The sequence below is a fragment of the Hyalella azteca genome, unplaced genomic scaffold (assembly GCF_000764305.2).
Source record: "Hyalella azteca isolate HAZT.00-mixed unplaced genomic scaffold, Hazt_2.0.2 contig15126, whole genome shotgun sequence".
Taxonomy (NCBI): Eukaryota; Metazoa; Arthropoda; class Malacostraca; order Amphipoda; family Hyalellidae; genus Hyalella; species Hyalella azteca.
The window spans coordinates 6,127-29,556 of NW_025944987.1; the positions used below are offsets into that span (position 1 = coordinate 6,127).

At 38.0% G+C, this 23,430-nt stretch overlaps 1 protein-coding gene across 7 annotated transcripts; it reads left to right on the forward strand.

Annotated features, from left to right (window-relative positions):
• The first annotated feature begins 555 nt into the window (after positions 1-555).
• Positions 556-22,635, forward strand: LOC108679615 (valine--tRNA ligase, mitochondrial). 7 transcript variants are annotated; one of them, XM_047884308.1, is made up of 23 exons: positions 1,144-1,246; positions 7,937-8,186; positions 8,788-8,919; positions 9,546-9,660; positions 10,283-10,402; positions 10,715-10,926; positions 12,700-12,774; positions 12,963-12,985; positions 13,319-13,446; positions 14,197-14,342; positions 15,283-15,411; positions 15,883-16,055; positions 16,580-16,685; positions 17,009-17,129; positions 17,518-17,863; positions 18,136-18,274; positions 18,849-18,999; positions 19,540-19,803; positions 20,167-20,281; positions 20,512-20,634; positions 20,876-20,940; positions 21,454-21,558; positions 22,512-22,635. In XM_047884308.1, exons 1-23 carry the CDS (start codon positions 1,150-1,152, stop codon positions 22,602-22,604), a joined length of 3,228 nt encoding a protein of 1,075 aa, XP_047740264.1. In that variant the 5' UTR covers positions 1,144-1,149; the 3' UTR covers positions 22,605-22,635. The 7 variants fall into 7 exon arrangements, with proteins under 7 accessions (XP_047740266.1, XP_047740264.1, XP_018023759.2 ...); XM_047884310.1 differs by lacking the exons at positions 1,144-1,246; positions 12,963-12,985 and adding an exon at positions 556-581 and having other exon boundaries at positions 12,700-12,800; positions 13,322-13,446; XM_018168270.2 differs by lacking the exon at positions 12,963-12,985 and having other exon boundaries at positions 12,700-12,800; positions 13,322-13,446.
• Positions 22,636-23,430: the final 795 nt, after the last annotated feature.

Genomic DNA, 23,430 nt, shown 5'->3' on the forward strand with positions numbered 1-23,430 from the left:
CAGTTGTCAACTCAACCAATGACAGTTTTCTTGAAGATTGAGCTCTGTCTCTTATACACATCTACCACAAACAAATAAATGTAAATAATTAGTAATGGAAAATGTGTTGCTGCAACATTTTGAGAGACTGTGCCTAAGCAGAATAATATATTGTTATTATTATAGTAAATATACTAAAGAATAAAGTAGTTCCTTTCATTGCCACTGCTGGTGCTAGCATCTGGATTTCAACGCGTCAACTTGTTTAGTATATTCAAACAATTTAATATCTATTTCTTACTGCACCACAAGTTAACACATTTAAATAATTAGTAATGGAAAATATGTTGCTGGAACACTTTAAGAGACCGGACGTAAACATAATACGATATTATTATATTATTAGTAAAGATACTAAATAATAAAGTAGTCCATGTGATAGCCGCTGCTAGCGCTGGCATCTGTATCACTGTAGCCTGCATTTGAACCTTCTATCGCTAATATTAATAATTATGGAGATACATACAACTTCTATGATTAATTTGAATCATAAACATTTACCTAATGCAATAAATTAGCAATCAATAATTCAACGTTGTTTTGTAAGTTTTGTACCAACGGAACTATGGAAGACTACATTAAATACGTATTAGCAACTTAAGCTAAAAAAAATGCACTGCAACTGCAATCAGCTGTGAGAGGAGGTGCCAGAAAGCACGATGGATTCAATTTAGTCATTTTTGATTTGAAATCGTTCTCAGTTCTTTGGACTAGGAGCATAAATTTCAGTGTAAAACCTATTAAAAGTTTACGCTTTCTGCGTGGATTTTGATGCTGTTACCATTGAAATACTTGAAAGTATCTCTGATGCAAGAAATACTGGCTAAATACATTTTAATTTAGAAATTAATGTCAATTGAAAATTTTAAATCACTGTTGTTGGAGGGCAATGGAGGCTATGCTTGGTTCTTGCGAACCGATTTTTGAATCCAGTCGCTTATATTGAAAATAAAATTGTTTAAGCAAGTATTTCTTGCATAAGAGATAATTCAAAGTTTGTTAATGTTAACAGCATTATAATCCATGCAGAAACGTACATTTTTTATATAGATATTAAAAATTTAGGCTCTATGACTTGTATACTATGCGTATAGGATTTCAAATCGATGCATGTGTTCAAATTCAAATAAGGCCCACCCACGGCCAGTGTACTGTCAGCTGAGCAGCTCACCTTTCTTCAGAAGTGTGAAAGCTTTTGCTGGTGAAGGTGTGTTTTATGATCGGTCCGTAAAGAAGTGTTGATCGGTTCAAAATGACATAAGACCAGGTTCTTTTGAATAACCTATAGAATTGCACCAGTCTCCCTCAAGTTCATTTTTGAGTCCTATAAGTAGACAAGCAAAGTATCATGGATACCAGCATTATCATACATAAGAAATTGGTTTAAATCTTGAGTAAATGAGGAAATTAAAAATGAACTGATTCTAAAAAATCTCTGGTTTGTCACTATGGATACCAGAATTATCATACATAAGAAATCTGTTAAAATCTTGAGTAAATGAGGAAATTAAAAATGAACTGATTCTAAAAAATCTCTGGTTTGTCACTATGGCACTACGACGTACGAGACATTTGTGCATTTTGTGGTGTCATAACTCATAATTATCAGCAACGTCGAAATTCTAGAATTTGGATACTTAATTTTTTTAATGTCATACCGACATAACGTAAATTACGTAATTACTATTTTTTAATCAGCCCACTCTGGGTCTCTGGCCATTTGTTCACTTCAGAGTTCAGACTTACGTCCAGCTGATTTAGGTATGCGTCAAGCGTCATTGACGGTGACTGACGCCGTCTGACGGTTAGACATCAATTTATAATATTACATATGATATTAACCACCCTTATATATACAAATGATAATAGACACCTTCCTACGGAAATTAAAATATTATTGAAGACATTTATCAACTACAAAACATCTACAGCACTAGTCATCTGAATCAAGATATGATCAAACGCTGCTTATTTCTGGTCAAAGTTGTTAGCAGGTGAAGTTGAAGCGGGACCCACACGACCGCTGTGACTCGCGATCCTCCTCTATATACCTAGCCACAAACTAACTGCAAGGGATTCCCGAAGGTCGTTAGGTACTTTTTTTCGCCGTCGTTGTCAGCTTAAGACTTTCATTTCATCAGTGGATGCCGAAACAGAAAAATTAATTCACCCTGTACAACTTGGAATTTATAAATTGTATAGATTAAAAAATTACTCGTGTAGGGCAATTTTACGACCAGACTCGCGGTCGCTCACCAAATTTAATGACAAATAAATATCTCTCAAATTAATGTATGCAGCTTGATGATACTTGGTATACGTATTCAACCAAATCGACACTTCAGCGAACTCACCTGCGAACCGCCTGTCTGAATGAAATCCGTTCAGTATAGTATTATAGATGAATTTATGGCTGGGTGAGTTTAATGTCAAGTTAGGTTTTGCGTTCCAGTACGCAGGCCAGTTTGCAGGCGACTGAGGCGAGTTCGTTGAAGTGTCGAATCGGTTAGGTATTCATTAGGTAGATCCTTGTGGTGATGTTTAGCTCGTGACAATATGAACGCAGTTTGATAAAACTTGGTACGTGAATACATTTAAAAAACATAACGGTGATGTTTAGCTCGTGGAATTTTTTTCAATATGACCTTCATTTGAGAGTTATACGGCGAAATAGGCCGAAATTTACAGTGACCAAGACATTTCTTCTACGTAAACTACCCACTCAACCGCGGTTTGAACGAAACTTTGAATATGCATTTCTAACCAGCAACCACCCAACGCCCGCCAACGGTGATGCATACTGTAGTCCAGTGCATACTGTATCCCAGCGATGATTTTTTCACTCAGATCTGTTTTTTTAACCTCTCCTTGGTTTACGTGTCGGACAAATTACCGGCTGGACTTGCAGCCTCACGGCCAATTTTCTAATTCAATGATCAAGAAATATCGCTCAAACTAATGAACTTGACTTGACGAAACTTGGTACACGTATTCATTAGGACCAAACGGTAGTGTTTAGCTCGTGAATTTTTTTAATTTTACCTTCCTTTGTTTTCGCCATAGTTATATGGCAATACGGGCCAAAATTCACAGTGATCAAGGGATTTGTTCCAAAATACTAAACGGATCCGAACGAAATTTTGAATTTACAGTCCAAACTACCGAATGGTAATGTTTGACTAGCTCGAAAATTTTTTTTCTATTGTGCCTTCGTTTGCGATTTTTTTTAAATTTCACTTTCATTCATGATTTAAACATCAATACGCGCTTAAATTCGCAGTAACCAAAAAATTTCTTCCAAACTATGAACAGATTTGAACGAAACTTAGTATTTAAAAACCTAACCTCAGCAACGGTGATGTTCAGCTCGTTACAATTTTTTCGATTTTGCCTTCGTTTGCGAGTTATCCGGCTATACGTAAACGGCTCTTGGTTAAATCGACCGGTAGAAAAGCCGGGGTCGCCTGCCGAAGACCACCACTGCCCTGGATGTAATAGACCATCATGATTCCTGCCTTCCGGAACATAGCCTTAAACACTTCAAGCAGTCCGTATCTAGGCCGTGAGTCGAACCAGCCTTCGGGCCTCGGTCGAATGGTCCCTTGTCGAAGGACGATAAATTTTGGAACAGAACTAGCCTATGCTATCTGAATCCTAACCTCAGATGCGGTGAACGTAAAATTACGTAATTTAACTATGCCCGGTAGAGGACAAAACCGAGTGGTGCACGGCTTATTCGCCTGATTGGTGTAGGTCCGGAGAAATCCAAGACGTTCGATTCATGGCTTATTCATATTGTTATTGGTGCACAAAATTGGTGGTGCACGGCTGCGCTCCCGAAAAGCCGGTCGTTTCTCCTATAACTTATAAGTATATCTGTATAACTCGCGAACGGAAGCAAAATAGACAAATTGTCAGGAGCTAAAGCGCTAAACATTATCGTTGGGACTTGGGAGGATAGGTTACTTAGGTACCTATTTATATAGGCCTATATAAAAAATTTGAAATTGAAGGTAAAAACAAAGTTAAAATTGAACAAATTTTAAAAGCTATAAAATAGCCGTTTGGTAGTTAGGAATGTATATTCAAACTTTTGTTCAAGTCTGTTCAGTAGTTTGGAAAAAATTCTTTGATCACTGTGAATTTTGGCCTGTGTTGCAATATAAGTATACTTTGACTGGGCTTGCATGTTGTAGGAAATTGGCATGTCAAACTTACTTTTTGAAGGTTCACACCTCTGCTGCATGTAAAAGATCTTCTGACCTTTGGTGCATGCTGCACAGCTGCTGAGCTGCAGGCTGCCTGCTGCAGCCATTCTTGCCAAGTTGCCCAGAGCTCTCTAGCTTGGGGGCCGGCTGCCGGGGCTTGGCTTAAGTCTCTTCCTTTTATCTTCAACTAATGACAGAGATCAGGCTGGGCAGTGCATAAGCACTCGAAGCCTTCAAATCCTATTATTAAAAAATAAAAAAATATAAGTATATTCACTATATAACTCACAAATAAAGGTGAAATTTAAAAAATTTCCTCAAGCTAAACATCACCGTTAGGTTCTGATTCTGAAAAATACATGTTCCAAATTTCATTGAGCTGCGTTCATTAGTTTGGGAGATATTACTTGATAATTGAATTGATTGGTCGTGAGAGGTGAGACCAGCCACAAGTACGGCCATAAATTTACCCGATACGTCCTATTGCATTATCCAAAATTGCAGCGTACTGAATTTCAAGAAAGAGGTGTATGTTTTTATATGTGTCTGTGGCAGGGTGGAATTCTAGAAATGGAGGTTCACTTATAAAAAAGCTTTCCACCAAAGGTGAAATGCTTTCCTTAGATACAGTGCTCTGCCAGGTAACTGAGTAAACTGACTATAAATGAAAAGGAGGATCAAAAGTGGACAAACTGTTTCAATTGTATAGGTAGTACTGTAGTACCTCAGATTTGTTACAAAATTGTTTGAATGTCTCTTGTTTGATAGATATTATCTATTTTTCTTTTATTCAGTGGACTTTTTGAAATTTTTACAGGCTTTTTCTTTGTAATGATCAAGTTTCAGTTAAGTATTTAGTTAACCAGTACTGTAGTACATATACCATATTTGGGGGCAGGGCTTATGGGCACAACCAATCACAGCTTGAAAGCATCCCCAGCAACCAATCACAGCTAGAAAGCAGATAACATTACAATTCCATTAACCAATCACAGCTGGAAAGCTGGAAGGGGCTAAAATCACAATCCCATAAACCAATCACAGTTGAAAAGTGATAGGATATGTAAATGTATATAATAAAATTGACTGGAAGTGGAAAGTTCCTAGACTTTCCAAGCTTTCAGGTCCTGCTTTCCAATATGCTATGTGTACTGGTTAATTTAATATCCCTCTAGAATTCCACACTGGTCTGTGGGGGTGGCTGCCGGCTGGGGCCCTGGGGGGAGGCACTAGAAATTTACTATGGAGCCAAAGGGCAAAGGGGGTGCCCGAGAGCCCAGAAGCAGTATGGGCCCTATTTAGCCGGGGAATTAACCATAATCCTATGGGGCATGGCCATGCCCATGCACATCTATAGGCTTTAGTAAACTTATTTTGTGGCTGTGGAAATTCGATGCTATGGCTTTATTGAGCACTTGACAGTTGACTTCCTGTCTTTGTCTTCATAGACTGTTACTACTTACTATGCCCTCTAGCCACTCTAGCATTCTTACATAAGGAAAGGAAAGAAATATGAACTAACTAAGCAAGTAAGCATGACCTCACCATGTCCATGATGCATGATGTTATAGCTGGGCCAGCTGGGTGTGAGCTCTGAGCTGGCCTCACAATGTCCCAAGTCCAGCTCCAGCATAGTGGGCTGCTGTGGCCCCCCTGGGCAATGGGCATACCTAACGTACACGCATTCACCCAAGTTCCCAACCCTGCCAATTGCTAATTGTTTCTTCTGCCCAATTTTCCAGTTGGGAACAGGGTTGGCAATGATTAAATCAAAATGATTAAATCATGTGATTAAATCACTTGATTTTTTTATAAAAAAATCATGATTTTTTTTATTTTTTTGATTTTTTTGATTTTTTTGATTTTTTCATATATTTAAATATATTGAGTGGCAGTCTTTAATTTATATTGAGGTATTGTTATTCATGGTTTAGTATAAATGTACTATGAATGACAAATTGGTATATAAACTTGTTGCCTTTAGTGTGTATTAGGTTCCAATAAATTAAATGTTTTTGGTACAGAGGCATCAAGTGTGCAATACATTGTACATAGCTAGCAGCTTAGCTAATTCTTATAAGGCTATAAGTAGTCTTTAACAATTTGACTAGTTGTTATATACTGATTACAATATACAATTTAAATGTGTTCGCTAGCTTATACAGGGTGGGGCAGAACTGATTGAACAGTCTTGAGGCAAAATAAAAGAGTAATGGAGGTACATAAAGAAAAAAGTTTATTCTCCTAAAGATTAGCATAACATACCATTTAAAATACTTATGTTTTGAAAACAATATCAGGAAGATGGGGTTTGTTAGCTGCATCACACTGTTGGAGTCGTTCTCAGAAGTTTCCTATAGCACGTTCACACATATGGCGAGGTATGGCCATAACCTCTGCTGCAATAATCTGTTCCCTTAGCTGTGGTAGGGTGTGAGGGGGACTTCTGAACCCCTTTCTTTTAGATGTCCCAAAAGAAAGTGCAAATGCTCAAATCAGTTGACCTCGCAGGCCACTGTAAATCACCCCTCAGAGTCTGGGAACATGCGTTTCAAAACATTGAGTGACATTCGGGCTGTGTGAGCTGTAGCCCCATCCTGCTAACAGTGCAGTCAGTCACTCAGTCACTACTAGTAGGTGTGTATAGAGGGGAGAGTCTGGTAGATTTATAGGACATAAAACTAGTAGATCTATTGATAGTGCTGTGCACTGTGCTATCAGCTACCTATCTGTTATGTGACTCTTCAATGTCTAGAAGATCTGCATTCCTGAAGTGTTTTTGTATATTGAAGCCAGTTAAATGGTCAATATTTAGCTCATTACCTTGCTCCATACAAACTTTATAAAGCTAATGAATAGACTTACCAATAATTGTTTACCCAAAAATCCCTAAGTGGTAAACACTACCTTGGCCTGTTGGCCATTATTGAAGGCAATAAGTGCCTTTTTTAGCCATCCATTATGATCCATATACTGTTATTGTTAGTAGGCTAATTGCAACATAAAAAATAACACTTCAAAAAGACAAAAAAGTTGAAAAAATAAAAAAAATCAAATAAATCAAAAAAATCATGAAAAAATCAAAAAAATCATTGATTTTTGATTTTTTTGATTTTTTTAAAAAAATCAAAAAAATTGCCAACCCTGGTTGGGAATGCTTCATGCTTGGCAGCCTTGGCTTGGCTGCTTGTTGTTGCTGGTATAATCATTCTTACAGGACTCAAATCACTCTATTGAGAAGGTCAACAAAAAAATGTCTTGTTTGCCACTATGCATATAAGTTAGTCATAGAACGATAGAAGACCATAAATTTGAGGTGAATGCCTCTGACGACTGAATGGTGTTGGCAAAGGGGTGAATATGCCCAGACAAGCTCAAGGGGAACAATTTTAATTTGAACAAATTTATGTCAATTACCTACAAGACTAATTAATAGTACAGGTTGCTTTGCCTGGCTGCTTGATAAGGCTGATATAGGTAGGAATTTATCTTTTTCAGAAGAAATGTCAATTCAAAAGTCTCTTTACCACTACTAATCTCCTATTAGTACTATATCTAATATCTTGTTAGACTCAGAATTTTTTTTTTTTTTTTGAGAGGCATGGAGGCAAAAATCTTCTATAAACCATTGCATGTACACTTAATTGAATTATTAAGTCATACATTATACATAATTTATTTTTGTGCAGAAATGCCTCCCATGGTTGGCACCTGCCCTACTGCCTCTCTTCATCAAAAATGGTATCCTGTATGGAAAGCTAACAAGTATTTCTTCAGAGGAAAGTTGTGTCCAAATGAAGTCTCTCTCAAGAACCAATTAGGCTTACCTGCCAAATACAAGCAACCTTTTGTGGTGATGCTCCCTCCTCCAAACATCACTGGCTCACTTCACCTTGGCCATGCTCTTACTGTTTCACTTCAAGACACTCTAGTGAGATGGTAGGCTGAAAATTATCAGTTATTATTATGGAACATTTGACTATTACTTTGACTGTTTCCTCAAATTTATAAATATTTCTTCAAATGAGTTTATACTATAACATTGTCTGTAATATATTTTGTATAAGATTAATAATTATAATGATTTTATCATCTAGTTTTCTTGATGTGGTTAAAAATAGCCCTTTTGTTGTGCTCTCATTATATTTTTGCATTGGTTTCATGCAATGAGCATTCACATACTAAATTCCATTTAATTCTTTGTTGTTGGTTACAAAACTAAGGCATAATTTGATATGTACGAATATTTTAAATTGCATGCAATATTTCATATGTATAAATTACAAACTCACGTATTGTCAAGAAATAGAGGCTTGATGCTATAGAGTATAGATAATAATTTCCTTTTTATCTTAAATCGATATCATTATTAACGAGCATTTCATCTATTTACCTGGTTCATTTTCAACTTGTATTGATCTTGTGTCTTTGTCTGTTGTTAAGGAAGGCTTTACTGTGCTCTGTAGAAGAGAATGTGCTTAATATTTGCTCGATCATATGATTTCATTACCTACATAAATTATTAAGAACATTTAATCAGGCAGGGCATGCTTGGCAGAGATGTACTTTGGGTGCCTGGGTGTGACCATGCTGGTATTGCCACTCAAGTTGTTCTTGAGAAGCATCTAATGCAGACTACAGGCAAGAACAGACATCAGCTTGGACAGGAAGAGTTAGTTTTGGTTTGTTGAACATTTTTAATCAGTAGTATTTTAAAGTTTATTACTTCTATATACGTAGGTACTTAATCAAATGTCATTTCCCTTGGTTTTGATAGTAATCTGCAGAAATTAAGTAGAATTGATTAAATATTAATTAATTTCACACTATTTTGAAGCTCTTGCAGAGAAATAAAGCAATAAAACTACTTTTTAGAAAGCTTGTAATTATGGACTCCTTTTTTTCTTCCTTAAAAAATCTAAATATCTAAACTGTCTTCTTATTTTATTTAACGGTGATAAAATGTTCATCTGTAAATGATAGCAAAGCTTGTTATGTATTTTATGGCAGATAGTTGTGCAAATAGTGGCATGAAAGATTAATGTCAGGTATTTCCATTGTAATTAATATAAATCAAAAAATAAAGCTGCATATTGTTACTCTCAAGTTTGAATTGATTACATTATTAGCGCATTTTCTCATTTATGAAAAAAAACGCTATTGCGCATCTCATGTTTGTCTGTGTGTGACTCCGCTGATGTCCGTCCGTGACTTCATGTGACAGAGAAATGCGCTTTCTGTCACTTCAGTGAGGACTGATCTATTTTCATAACTTGGTGTTTTACTGCTAATCCTCAGATTCCTGAGAGCAGCATGGGAATGGAAGGACAGCAAAGAGAGTTGCATTTATGATCAGCTGCAGAAGTTGGGTGTTGCTCTGGACTGGGACTGTTCCGTTTTCACCATGAGCAAGGTGAATTCTTCATCAATTCATTGAAGTATCTTATGTTTTAGGTTGAAATGGATATCTCAGCTTCATTGCAAAAAGGAAAAATTCAACACTAATTTGTTTTACTCGTACATGGATTATTAAAATCTGTGCTGTGCTATTGAAGTTTATATATTATTATTGAGTAAAATCCTCAAAAACAGTTAAAACATCAAATAAAATTTAAAAATTCTAACAAAATGCTATTTCAAATAGCACCCATGCCATTTGTTTCCAAGCCATTTTCAAATAGCACCCATGATAGCATACTACTGATTTTGATGACGTACGGTATATTGATGTTGACTCTTTTTAACACATTTTCTCATTTATGGAAAAAAGGCGATATTGTGCTCGTCATGTCTGTCCGTGACGTCCGTCCTTGACTTTACGTCATGGACGGACGAGAAAATGCGCTCTCTGTCACTCACTGCAGTGAGTACTGAGTTATATTTTTTTGTGTGATAATCTAGTGGGACAATAATAGCTTCAATAATTTTGTTTATTGTTATCTGCTGATTCCTATGAATGATTTTATATTTCATGTTATGAATCGTTCTCGAGATTTTTAGTAGTACTGATGAACTAATATGGAAGTGTTTCACAGGACATGAGTCACTCAGTGGTGCAAGCCTTCATCATGCTTCATGACCGAGGCCTTATCTATCGCAAACCCCGGCCTGTGAATTACTGCCCTGCACTCCAGTCAGTTATTTCTGATATTGAGGCAAGTGAATTGACTTTTTGAACTTTGTTTCATGTCTTTACATGTAAAATTTGTATGTGAAGAAGCATTTATTCGTCCCCAATTTATTTATTATTTATAATTAACTTATTCTGCCTTTATAGTTTAAATACAGTTTCTCCAACATGATTATGATCAAATGTCGATTGTTTTGGTTATAAGATTATTACAAAACTTTTCTCATCCAATTTCATGGAACATCAATCTCCTCTGTAAAAGTAATTTTCACAATAAATTTAGTAGTTAATCATTTTCAGATTTCTCCTTATTTTGAATCATTTAACCTTCAATCAGGTTGACCACTGGAAAGTGACTGGGCCAACAGAAACTGTGATCCCAGGGCACGATGAGCCTGTCATGTTTGGCCAGATGTTCGACGTCGCCTACCCTCTGGTGTTCCCTGATGGCTCCACGCCCTCATCAGGAGAACACATCGTCGTCAGCACCACGCGCCCTGAGACTATCCCTGCTGACACCGCCATCATGGTCCATCCACAAGATCACAGGTATACGAGCCTGGGCTGTGGAGCAATATAATGTACTTTGGCGCAACAATTCTTATGAATTAAGATGCAGTTTAGCCCATTAATGCCGAGCGGTTCCATTTGGAACCAGCGGAAAAAAATGGTTTCATAATAAAATTGTATGGTGAAATCAATATACTAGTGGATGCGTAGGTTTGATACACATCTTGGACGTGTTCTGGCAACGTTTGGTTCTGCTGCGCCGACTACTCCCTGTTCAGTTAACATTAAAAGATTGTAAGTACCGGGTGTCAGACAGAAGGGCTTGACATCATTGCAGAGAAACGTAAGTAGTTCGTTCTAAAAATATATTATTTATAAGTTAGATGCAGAATTTTATCGACAAAGATAGTATTTTTAATGCTGTATATGGTATTACGTGATTTAATGTTTCAAAAGTCATTTAGATCATGAAATATTTTGCCTGGTTCCAAATGGAACCGCTCGGCAGTAGTGTAAGCATTCCGGTCATATCATTTTCCCAGTAGATTACTTTGTGATACAGTTATGCATTGTATTTCAAAAACTTGTTTGTATTTAGAAATTATTTATTTAGATCTTAGATCTAGTTTTTCCGTTATTTATTAGTGAACTATTATCTTTAGAGCTGATAGGAGTATATATCCCGAAAGTTGATATATTTGGAATTAGGTACGTACGTAGAACACTATACGATTTTTCATCCGAGTCACTTTTTTCTAGTTGTATTTTTGGCAGATCATCACATGAAATAATTAAGACTTCGAGAGAAGAATAACACGAAGATCAAATATTTGCTACTGAACCTTTTACAGAAGCAGCAACAAAGGAAACATACTGAGATTCAGATAACTCAGATGACGCAGCCACTAGCAATTATGCTCGCCTATCGAGAATAGTCATTGTAAGACATCAGAAGCACTGCAAATGCAGTGCTTCGTAAACAATGTTGACAACGCACCCACAAACATTCGTAAAATGGGCAACCTTCCTATTCATTTTGAATGGATGGAAGCATTCTATGCTAAAAATTGAATTGTATTCTGCCATGATTGGTTTATCATCAGTATTGTCCATTATGAATACGTATACTATTACGTATTATCGATTATGAACAACCTTGCTTGATTTACTATCGGAAAAAGTGTTGTTTGAAGAAACGTTAAGTTAATGCCGAGCGGTTCCATATGGAACCAAGCTATAATTTTTCACATACAATAAAATATGAACATACTAAAAATAAAAATATGAACATACTTTTTGCTTATTACCATCACAAATGATAATATTCTCACAAGGAACCGAAAAAAAATTCAGAAAATAATTCTCGTCATTAATGGGTTAGCCTAGATATGAATGCTTTAAAGATGATGTTGATAGTAAACCGATAACTGAATGATGCCTTTGGGAAATGAAATGTCACAAATCGTTCATCATTTCTGATGAAATAGATGTTTTGTACTATAGGAATGCAAAATGCTAATTTTCCTAATGTAAAATTAAAGTATTGATTTTTTGTTCTATACACATTATTTTAATTGAAAAAAATAGTTGTTAAAATTACGAGTGCTGTGATACTATATCATATCTGTAAACTAAATAACTATGTATGACCCTCTCAAATGAAGTCATTACAGAATTGTTGCATTTTTCTCTGTATTGTTAGCACTGTGTTGAACTTCCAAATCCAAGGTTATCAACAACGAATATTCTCAAGAACGTAGTATGTGAAATTCTACTTGTGATTAATACGCAACTCCATGATTTCCTGCACAGATATAAACATTTGATCGGCAAGAAAGCACAAATCCCTTGTCGCCCAGACCGCAGCATTCCCATCATTGCAGATGCAGCAGTCGACCCTGCCATAGGCACAGGTCCGTGAAAGTAGCAGACTTAGCAGTCGACCCTGCCATTGGCACAGGTCTGTGCAGGTAGCAGACTTTGCAGTCGACCCTGCCATGGGCACAGGTCTGTGCAGGTAGCAGACTTAGCAGTCGACCCTGCCATAGGCACAGGTCTGTGCAGGTAGCAGACTTAGCAGTCGACCCTGCCATAGGCACTGCTCTGTGTAGGTCAGTTGTTATGCCAAATATGTAAGGCCATATCTCAACAATGATGTTTACTGAATCAGTTGTGTTGCTGAGAGTAGTCTATGTCCTTATAGCTGTCACATGTGCTATGTTTAATTTTGATGCTCTAGCTATTGGTAGCTATTGCAGCTATTGGTTTTATATGGTTGATTTTGATCTTTTGATGTTTTGTTGCACCTATATTCTAGGATTATCACTGACCGTTCAAATTATGTTGCACCATGACCCCTTTAAGGATGTAGTCATTACATATACGTACGCAAATGTTGCACGCGTTGATGCTCATTATTTGATGATGTTTGCAGGTGCTGTTAAAGTGACTCCAGGTCTGAGCGCCGTAGACTACGCCGTTGGCCAGCGTCATCACCTCCCCGTGATGAGCAACATCCTTCGTGACGGCACTCTCGACTCGTCCGTCCCAAGTCTACAAGTAAGCTGGACTTATTTATGTCAGTGAAGGCGAACACTGACAACAAAATTCTCTATTGCAGGTAGAATTAGAGTAGAATTTGGATTCAACATAGTAGTTATTCTGTTGTGACGGTTTACACAGACAGTAAGTTGGTAATGATTTTGTGCTCTGCATCATTTCTCTTTTGATCAATTAAAAGGGGTTTGTTGCATCGAGCACTAAAATTTATGTTTTAAAGTTTATTTGTACTAAGTTTGTATGTGGATTTCTCATAATAATAGAAAAATATCTGTAAGTTATATTTTTGACCGTAATATATATTTGTATTGAAAAGTTAAGCTTTGCCAATGAGTTGAATTTTTCTGCTTGTTTACATTCATGTCAATATTTCTTGACTGATGACCAAAATGCCTCAAGTGAAAAAAAGTTCTTCTATACCTACAGTATTTCTTCACATAATCTTGTATTTGCTTAGCTGTCTGAAGTGTGTGATTTATAGAACACGTCGTCCGGAAAACGATCATATCCGGATACTTCATGTAACTTCTTACCTGGGCATCAATTAAATGAAAGATCTATTTGAAGGTTGGAAATGAAAGAAATAATGCAAAAAGATATTCGTATCTATTTTTACGAATAAAATCCCCAGCCTCTGATACCGCATGTCAAAATGTAGAAACATTTTTTAATTTTCTGTCAAGTTTTCTAACTGCTTGTCCCATTATGCTTGAGATGAATCGTGGTTAAATATTATAATTTTTGTGTCAGGGTTTACCGCGGCTGAGTGCTCGTGGCGCCATGCTGTCGTTGCTGGAGGAGCGTGGGCTGCTGAGAGCGGTGCGGCCGCACGCTCAAACCGTGCCTCGATGCTCCAGAACTGGCGACGTTGTCGAGACTCTAGTGCAAAAACAGTGGTAAGTTGAATGTAGCCCATGATCTGAAGCAATGCTGTCAAAACTGAGTACATGTAGCAGCCAATTAATGTACGTTAAGTGTAGCCCATGATCTGAAGCAATGCTGTCAAAACTTTTTTTAGCAGCGGCCAAATTCTTTTCTATGATTGGTGGGTTTATCTTGAGAAGCCATTAGTAATTGGTGACGGTTTTACAAACTCGTAACATTATTCAAGTCGTTTAGGTTCTAGATTTGGGTGTTGCGGAAGAGCTGTGTTCAGTGAAGTTCCCGATTGTTGAGCCAAACTCATGCTTTGAAAAGTTAATGACACTATAGGAAATTAGTTTAGCGCATTTTGCATCCAAAAACATATCAATTGTGAAAAAAATATGGAATGAGACTTTCAATGAAATCGTATTCTCGACCATCCGCAAAAAATATAACTCAGTACTCACTGCAGTGAGTGACAGAGAGTGCATTTTCTCGTCGACGAAAACGCGAAGTCACGGACAGACGGTCATGACGAGCACAATAGCGCCATTATTCCCATGAATAAGAAAATGCGCTAAAAATGAAATTTTGTTAACGGGATTATTAGGTTAGGATTAGGATCATGTTTTTTTAGTATTCTACAGTGTTACTTTACCACTCTGAACCAACTGTATAGAGCTCTGATGAAAAATGGGTAGCCCAATGTTCGATTGGAGGACTTTTATTGCTATTCATCTCCATAAGAATAATCATTTCCGAAGGGAATCAGTCAAACTATTTCAATACTAATAGGCAGTTCTTTCTGAACGAGTCGAGTATGTTCAGACGAAAATGGCTTATCGGCAAGAACGCAGATTATTCTGACAAATAAACAAGTTCTAAGTATGAAAAGGAGCTAGGATGCAGGTAATTTGAAAGTTATTCCGACAGCTGTAATGAAATGCAAGTTGTAGCTCTCAACATGCCCAGGTTTGTGCGGGTGCGGGAGATGGCAGAGCGCAGCTGCCGTGCAGTCGAGAACGGTGACCTGCTGATCGACCCACCATCACAGCGCAACGTCTGGACCACTTGGATGAAGCAAACTCAACATGAAGATTGGTGAGATGCACTCTGTTAAAAAATATCTTATGTATTCATCAATGAATTTGTGAACGTAATGTATCTCCATCTTCAGAATAGATTAGAAGTATATGTTGAGAGGTTTCTACTGTCTGAAGAAACATTATTCTCTAATGAAATTTGCGGTGAACTTATCGCGCACTCCAGCTTATTAATGTTTTTGGGACACTTATTCTGTTGGATGTTCACTACTGTTTAATCAATGAAAATCTGCCACATGACATAACCAGTTAGGTTTATAGTTTTTTGCCATTGGGAACAGGTTGTGTTAATGCTGGTTCTATGAAGAATGGTGCAATACCCTGTCGTTATACAAGAAGAACAAAAGCTTATAAATGGTAGTATTGTTCTTAGACTGCTTGCTTTGAGAACGAGAATGTCATATATAATTTTACCTTGATAAAGCCGCCAAGGCCTAAGACGTTTCTGAGACTTTTCATGTGTGCACAGGTGCATCTCGCGACAGATCTGGTGGGGGCATCGCGTGCCCATGTATCGCATCCGCCACGCTGCCGACACTGAGCCGCTCAAGGGAGCAGGCCCGCTCGCTGACGACGACGGTGAAGTCTGGCTGGCAGCCGAGTCTGAGACTCAAGCTCTCGATAAAGCCGCCGAGATGCTAGGTTTGCTTCTCAACTTTCTTATTTTAGTGAAAATTGGTATTTCTTTGGAAATGGGCTCCCAATTTTAGTCAGATGAATTTCTGACGTTGTTTACCGTTCTTTTTTTTGCCAGCTATTTACAAAATCTTGGTTGGTGGAATATTTTTTCTAAATAATGGAGCTAAGAGGTAGTAAAAGCTTTTATGGAAATACTTCGAATTTCAGTGACCAAGTCATTTTTAGTTGTGTATCATCAGCCATTAATACTTATGTTGAATTTATTTTGTATTGCGTTTCATCATATGAATGGTGTTATATCATTATACTATGGTTTCAATCGGTAGCATTCATCAGTCTGCTACATTAAGATCTACCTATTCTTAGTTGTCATCCATGGAAAGTAACCTAGTCTGACCAAGACCCAACCTGTGAGGTCTCTCGCTTTGCCTTGCGCCAGAGTTCTGCTGGTCAAATGTAAGCTAAAATAGCTTACAATTATTTTCACCATCTTAACGCCGGATTATTAATTGTATTTTTGCGTGCAGGAAGAAGTGCCGAGTTGCTACGGGCAGAACAGGACCCGGACGTGCTGGACACGTGGTTCTCTTCAGCGCTGTTTCCCTTCGCATCGTTAGGATGGCCATGGCAGAGGCAAGCTCTTTGATTCCATTCTTCCACTTCCTTCGGGGTCATTTCTCTTGATTTCATTCCTATAAATTGCCCGCTTTGCCGTGTTCACCTCTTATTTAGTATGGAATATGAAATTTCTGATTCTCATCCTATCAGTGAGGTATGTTTGTTCTTGTGATATGAAGAATCGTGCTATCATGAAGTTGTAATAAGATTGTTCGCGCAGAAGGTAGTCCTTGGAGGATTGATGATATCCTGCGCTGGTGTGGTAATCCTTTAAGGATTGAAGATATCCTGCGCTGCTGTGGGAATCCTTGAAGGATTGATGATATCGTGCGTTGCAGTGCTCGGCTGTCCCGCTACTACCCGACTTCGGTGCTGGTGACGGGGCAGGATATTCTCTTCTTCTGGGTGGCCAGGATGGTCATGCTAGGCACGGAGCTCACTGGGCAGCTGCCCTTCAAGGTGCTTACAATACAGTACTCATGAATGATTGTAATTGTTGGAATTTAATAACTACTTATTCCTCATTTGTTCGCCTGTTTAGAGTATATATTTTTCTGAAATGAACCAAGTGTAATTTACTATGTTTCCAAAAATTCTTTAGTCAAGCGTAATAAATGTTATCTACTTTTTGCCATGATATAATTGTGTTTATTAATTATTAACGAAATGTTCAATTTGACGCTTCCTTGTGAACTGAGCTTTCATTTTTGCCTTACTTACATTTAATAATTCAGCTCCAAAATGTCCTTAAAATTGTTGAGGACAATATTAACAGAGTCAATTCTTAATTCCAGTGAATTAGTGTTCCGAAACGATGGATTTATTATCGTAGGCTTCTGTGTTGTAGAGGGTGCAACTCCATGGCCTCATCTGTGATTCCAAAGGCGTCAAGATGAGCAAAAGTAGAGGCAACGTCATCGATCCAATGATTCTCATTGACAGCGAATATCGTGCAGCTGCCAGTAAATCTAGTCACAATACAGATCCTCTTTATAGTCACTCTTCTCAGAACAAGTCATCCACTGAGCTTAGCTCTCAAGATCCATCTAGTCCAGCCAAGTCGTCACCCAAGCAGGCTGAGGACAAAAAATCCGACCATCCAACGAATGTTGCGTCCAATACCACGGGCCTGGATTTACCTTTCGTTGGGCCTGACGTGCTGCGGATGGCCCTCTTGTCAACGAGCCTCTTCAGTAAGTGTTGGCTACAGCGAATTCCAAGTGTCATTTTGTGAATTTGTAGTTGCTTGATGATAACCAGGTGGTTTGCTGAATGGTAATCCATGTATTTAGATCATTTTATCAAGTAAAATATGTTTGAAATCTAGCTTTTCAGTACGACAATTACTGTTGATAAATTATTCTTCTTCCTTCCTTTTCCGTGTAATCGGTAACGTGTGTATAATTTTCAGTATATTTCTCGTGCCCAGATATTGTGAGTAAATCTGACCTCGTTATCGTGCCAGGTGACCATGTACAGTTCGGCCCCAAAGAGTTGGATTCATTCAGCAAATTACCCAACAAAATGTGGCAGTCAGTCAAGTTCCTGAGGATGTCGTGCGATCGCATCAAGTGTCGCGAGTTGTTGCCTCTTCACAAACTAACGTGAGTTTTAATACTGTCGCGTTATTTCTTAATCGTCATTTGTTCTTTGACGCGCCCGCTCGGCGTCGTTGGTCGAATAAATTTTGACTGTAGATAATCTTTCTTCATTGTTATCGCATTATCATTACATTTTTAATTTATAAGTTAGGTGCGGTATATGAATTTAAGAAACATAAGAGACGAATGAAATGATGTGAACATACCTGCGGACTTCGATTCTTAATTGAATGAATGAAAGTATGACTGTCCTAATGATTTTCGAAGTTCTAACGAAGTAACTTCTTGAAATTATAGAAGAAATCTCCAAATCATGTCCGTAATAAAAGAGAGAACAGTTGTAGAAACTCGTTTCTTACAATAAAATTTCGTTTCATCTGAAATTTTATTTGCATGTCTAATCATGACTATCCAGCCAGTGTAACATAATAACTGTGGAAATAATAATTGTTATTTATTTAATAATAAATGATATAATAACTGTAATAACAACTACTAATGGACTCGTGTTTCATTGATGGACTAATGGACTAATGTTTCATTGATGAATTGCGTTTGACACTCTCTGTATTTTCAGACAAGATTTGGGTGTGATGGAGCGTTGGCTGTTGCACCACACAGGCAGCCTCGTCAGCACCGCAGACGGCGCCTTACGGAGCTGCAACACTGCCCTTCTCATCACGGCCTTCACGACGTTATGGAAGTCCGTCCTCTGCGACGTGTTTCTTGTTAGTATTCACGTGGTGAATCTCAGGCTACATTCTCATTGAGATATGTTGTGCAGCTCTATCATATGCAGGCAAAACAGAAGCGGATGAATTAGAAATAATATCTAGTGAAGTGATGGAAGGTTGTAGCTAGGCTAGTTGCAAGTGATGAAGGATTATACGCTATGGTAGCCGCAAGAAATAGTGCCACTGCTAGCCGCGTTGGAGGTTTTTGTCATTATATGTATATATTGACTTCTGTGGATGGGAGAAAGACTTAGTTTGCACCTGCTCACTTTAGAATGCAATGTAACAGGCATATAAGGGACGAATGAGATTCCAGGTTCTGCTTCTTCTGTGTGAGGCATGCCTCAGACTGACAAACATCTGGTTCGAAATTGTTAGACTATTATTAAACTTACGTTCTATTTTTTGCCTATAAGTGCTGTTGATCAAGAAGCAAGTGCAAGCCCAATTTCTCTGATTTTTTATTTTCCTGGTTGCGACTCGCTTATTTTCCTGATTTACTTTTTATGACCGGAACATTTTATTGTGTTCCAGGAAGCTGTTAAACCTTGCATTGATGTTCATTCAAGCTTGGAAGTTCCTGATTGCGCTGTTGAAAGTTTGAAGGGTCCAGAGATGCAATATGGCGATGCAGTAACGTCCATGTCTGTTATGGCGCACTGCATGACCACCGCCTTGTTGTGCATCGCTCCTGTGATGCCGCACCTGGCAGAGGAGCTCTACCACTGCATGCCTACTGTAGCCGGCTCCCCCAAGAAGCCGAGCATTTTTGCTGAAGCCTATCCTCAACACGCCATGGTGGGTAAAATATTCCATGGATGAATAAAATATGTCAATATTCCATTCATCTATATTACATATAGGATGTATATTACATATACATCTATATTACATATTACAATATTCCATTTCTATAATGCTGATGGATGAAGGTCCATAATCTTGATGCTAGGTGTTCGATAAACACAAGTCGAAGTATATAAATCGTCCATAAATTAAGCGGATATGTGCTCTTCGTTATATTTTGTTTCTGATCTTAGAGTCATTATGCATCTTAGTGTCGTTTCAACTATGTTCGTTGGCGTGGTTAGATCACTTTTTCAATCTGGTCAGCCGGTAGGAGAACTACAGATCGGCTGATGATGTCGCTTTCACGTGCAGTGGCATCAATGGGAAGACATCTCAGTCGCACGACAAGTCGACGCGTGGCTAGAGGTTGTCGCGGCCGCGCGGAGTCTCAAAGCCGCTCATGGCGCCGCGCAGAAACGAGCTTCAGGTACATATTTACTCATGTTAATTATTGTTAACTCGAGATGTTAATCTATCTCGCATGCTTGCTCAATGAAGTATATTTTGCCCATGAAATGGAAAGTGATGTATAAACTGTATGAAACGATGCGAATAAACGCAGTATTTTTCGTATTTCACTTCGTATTTCTGTTGGATATAACTCTTACGAATGAGTCATCCGAAATGTTATATGCTTTACGTCGTTTTGTGCCTAAGGCGTCCTGTACAGCGAGTGCCCTCACCTCACTGCCGCCCAGAGAGGCACTGAGCTCTCTTCTGTCGCTTGCCACCTTGCACAGTTGAGCGCAATTGAGATAATCTACGGTAAAAATCCAGAAGGTAAGGATTCGGCGAAATTATCTTGGTGCTAACCTAGCGATTTATAATCTATCATTGTTTGGTTAAAATTCTGGATTTTCGCTAAGGACGACACTTTAGACGCTATGCAATGTCAAAACCTTTGATTTAATTCTAACCTCAGGAAACGAAATTATATAGGTACTTCAGATGCGGCCTGTGAGTGAACAAAATGATATTCAAGCCAATGATTTTATTCTGTATATTTGATAATAATGTGCAGGTTGCGTGCAAGCTTCACTCGTCACGCCTGCTGGAGAAAATTCTGTCTTGCATCTTAACATTCCAGTGAGTGACGTCGATGCGAGCATTTCTTATTGAGTTGTATTCACTATTGACTTGTTTAGTATTTCATTCTCATTGCGAACTCTACTTCATTTCACTCTCATTGCGAACTCTACTTCTCGTGTTGCAATCTAAGACCTTGTTGCAGGTGTGTTTTACAAGTCATTTCATGAATTTGTTCTAATTTGTTCAATGTGTTATTTTAATGCCAAGTGTATTCGCCGATATGAGTGAATTTAACTTTCAAAGCTCCTGAAAGTATAGATTAACTGTGTTTATCGTGCTTCAAACAAGCAAGCTACATGCGTTTGTTCATAATTGAGCTGCGAATGCCTGCGGGGACGATGAGTTAAGCCCTGCGTCGCATCCACTTATGCCAGGATGAAGCAGTGTGAAATTTTTTGACCTCATTTCCCATGACATCGCCCTGAGTTTGTTTCTCTGCAATCGTGCATTGTTCGCCATTGTGAAGAAGTTTGCGGCAGTAAAAGGAAGTGACTATTTGCTTGCTTGCAGGGGGTGGACGTAGAGCAACAGGCAGCGCGGCTGGAGAAGCGACTTGCTAAACTCGCCAGGCAGCTTTCTGTTGCTAAGAAGTACGAATGGAGTAACACGGAGAAGGTCAGCAAACCATAGCTTTATAACAAGAACTTTTTGCTTTAGAGTGACGTTTTGAATTCTCTACTCTTCAAACGACAATTTTTATATCACGTATTGATTCAAAACTAGGAAATTTAGAATTATATCAAGAGATTCAAATTCAGGCTAGAAGTATCTACTCTAGTCTGAATATGACTCCATTTTTTTTGTTTGGTATGAATCCAATTTTTATTTCATTGCTCTGTGCAAAAATTTCGCCCCGAAGAATCGAGACGTGATTGTAAGGGGTACGTCTCGGTAAAAAAAATGTTTTTTTTTTGTTTTTATTTACGGAGGGATCACTTTGAAACTGGGTACGCGTTTGTAAAACAGAAATCTAAGACTTTTTTGTTCATGTAAATTTTTAAAAAAATGAATGAAAACGACCAAAATAGGGGGCACTGTAGAAATCTATCTCCTCCTAGGATTTTCAAACTACAACATCGAGATACATATCATTCAATGCGTAAAAACCATATCTAGCGATTCGTCGTAGTTTTCTTCGAAATTTTTATTTTTGTGGGTTGGGGGGGGGGGTGTTTCGTCCGTTTTTCAATTCCCCGCCCCCTCCCCTTTTTGCAAAATATAATCTGAACTATAAGGAAATTGCAAAAAAGCTTAACCATTCTTTAGATCTTTTTTACGAATCGAGTGGTATTTCTCTCGATGCTGTAGTTTAAAAATCATAGAAGGAGATAGATTTTTAAGATTAAAATTTTAACTTTTCAGGAGAGCCAAAAACTGAAATTTGTGATCATTGAAGGTTTTACTTGTGCTTCGACGGCTGTCGTAGACGAACAAACGAACGCACAAACATGGCTTTGGGCTCTTAGATGCGCAATTTCTGGACCTTTAAAATGACAGTAAAAGCCGGAAAAGCCAAAATTTTCGATTTTTGGCCGAACGTTTCCCTTAATCTTTGTATACGCTTGCAGATCAATAAGCTGTCGAACGAACTGCAGCACACCCAGCGGCTGAAGGAGAGTCTTCAGGAGCTCATACTTCGGCAGCGCCGACCAACTTCTTGACAATCCTGCCGGCATAAACATGATGATGTTGGATGGTTTATGTTCCCAGTCAGGTGTATATCGAAGACAGAATTTTTTTTTCATTCTAAAGACTTCCCCCTCTAATTTATTCCGAAAATTATCCCGTTCAGAGATGACAACAAATACAAATTTTTCGTTGAATTGTGAAGGTTCAGTTCATTTTATGTGAGTTTATTCAACTGCTGGCTAAGATATATGAGAAGAATTTGCTGTTCATCTTTTTTTTAATAGCTATTTTCTGAATCGCTTGCCAAATCAAATTATTTACGTATTCCTATATTTTTTTGCAACTCATTGAAGGTGCAGGGTTATTCTAAGTGGTGGACTCAATTTAATAAATTCGTATTTATTTAAGTATACATTCAAAAATGAATAATTTATTATATGTACCGATGAAAAAATAAAGATTTAAATTTTTTTATACTTATTTATAAATGTTAAACGGCACGGCAAACATCTAAACGGTAGCCAAACTCGTCCCACACACGAAAAAGCTTATCCTCTGTTACTGAGTGCACCGTAGCAGTGATACGGTTCTTCAGATCAACCAGAGTTGCTGGTAGAGGCGGGACGTAAACAGAGTTGCTGGTAGAGGCGTTACATAAACAAAGTTGCTGGTAGAGGCGGGACGTAAACAGAGTTATTGGTAGAGGCGTTACGTAAACAAAGTTGCTGGTAGAGGCGGGTCGTAAACAGAGTTATTGGTAGAGGCGTTACGTAAACAGAGTTGCTGGTAGAGGCGGGACGTAAACAGAGTTATTGGTAGAGGCGTTACGTAAACAGAGTTACTGGTAGAGACGGGACG

What these genes read in the sequence shown, in the direction of transcription:
- LOC108679615 (XM_018168270.2), top strand. Translation starts at nt 1,150, where the DNA reads ATGTGTTCAAATTCAAATAAGGCCCACCCACGGCCAGTGTACTGTCAG. An exon ending in GAAAGCTTTTGCTGGTGAAG is followed by an intron (nt 1,247 to 7,936) that starts GTGTGTTTTATG and finishes ATTTTTGTGCAG; the next exon opens with AAATGCCTCCCATGGTTGGC. An exon ending in TCCTCTGCGACGTGTTTCTT is followed by an intron (nt 19,000 to 19,539) that starts GTTAGTATTCAC and finishes ATTGTGTTCCAG; the next exon opens with GAAGCTGTTAAACCTTGCAT.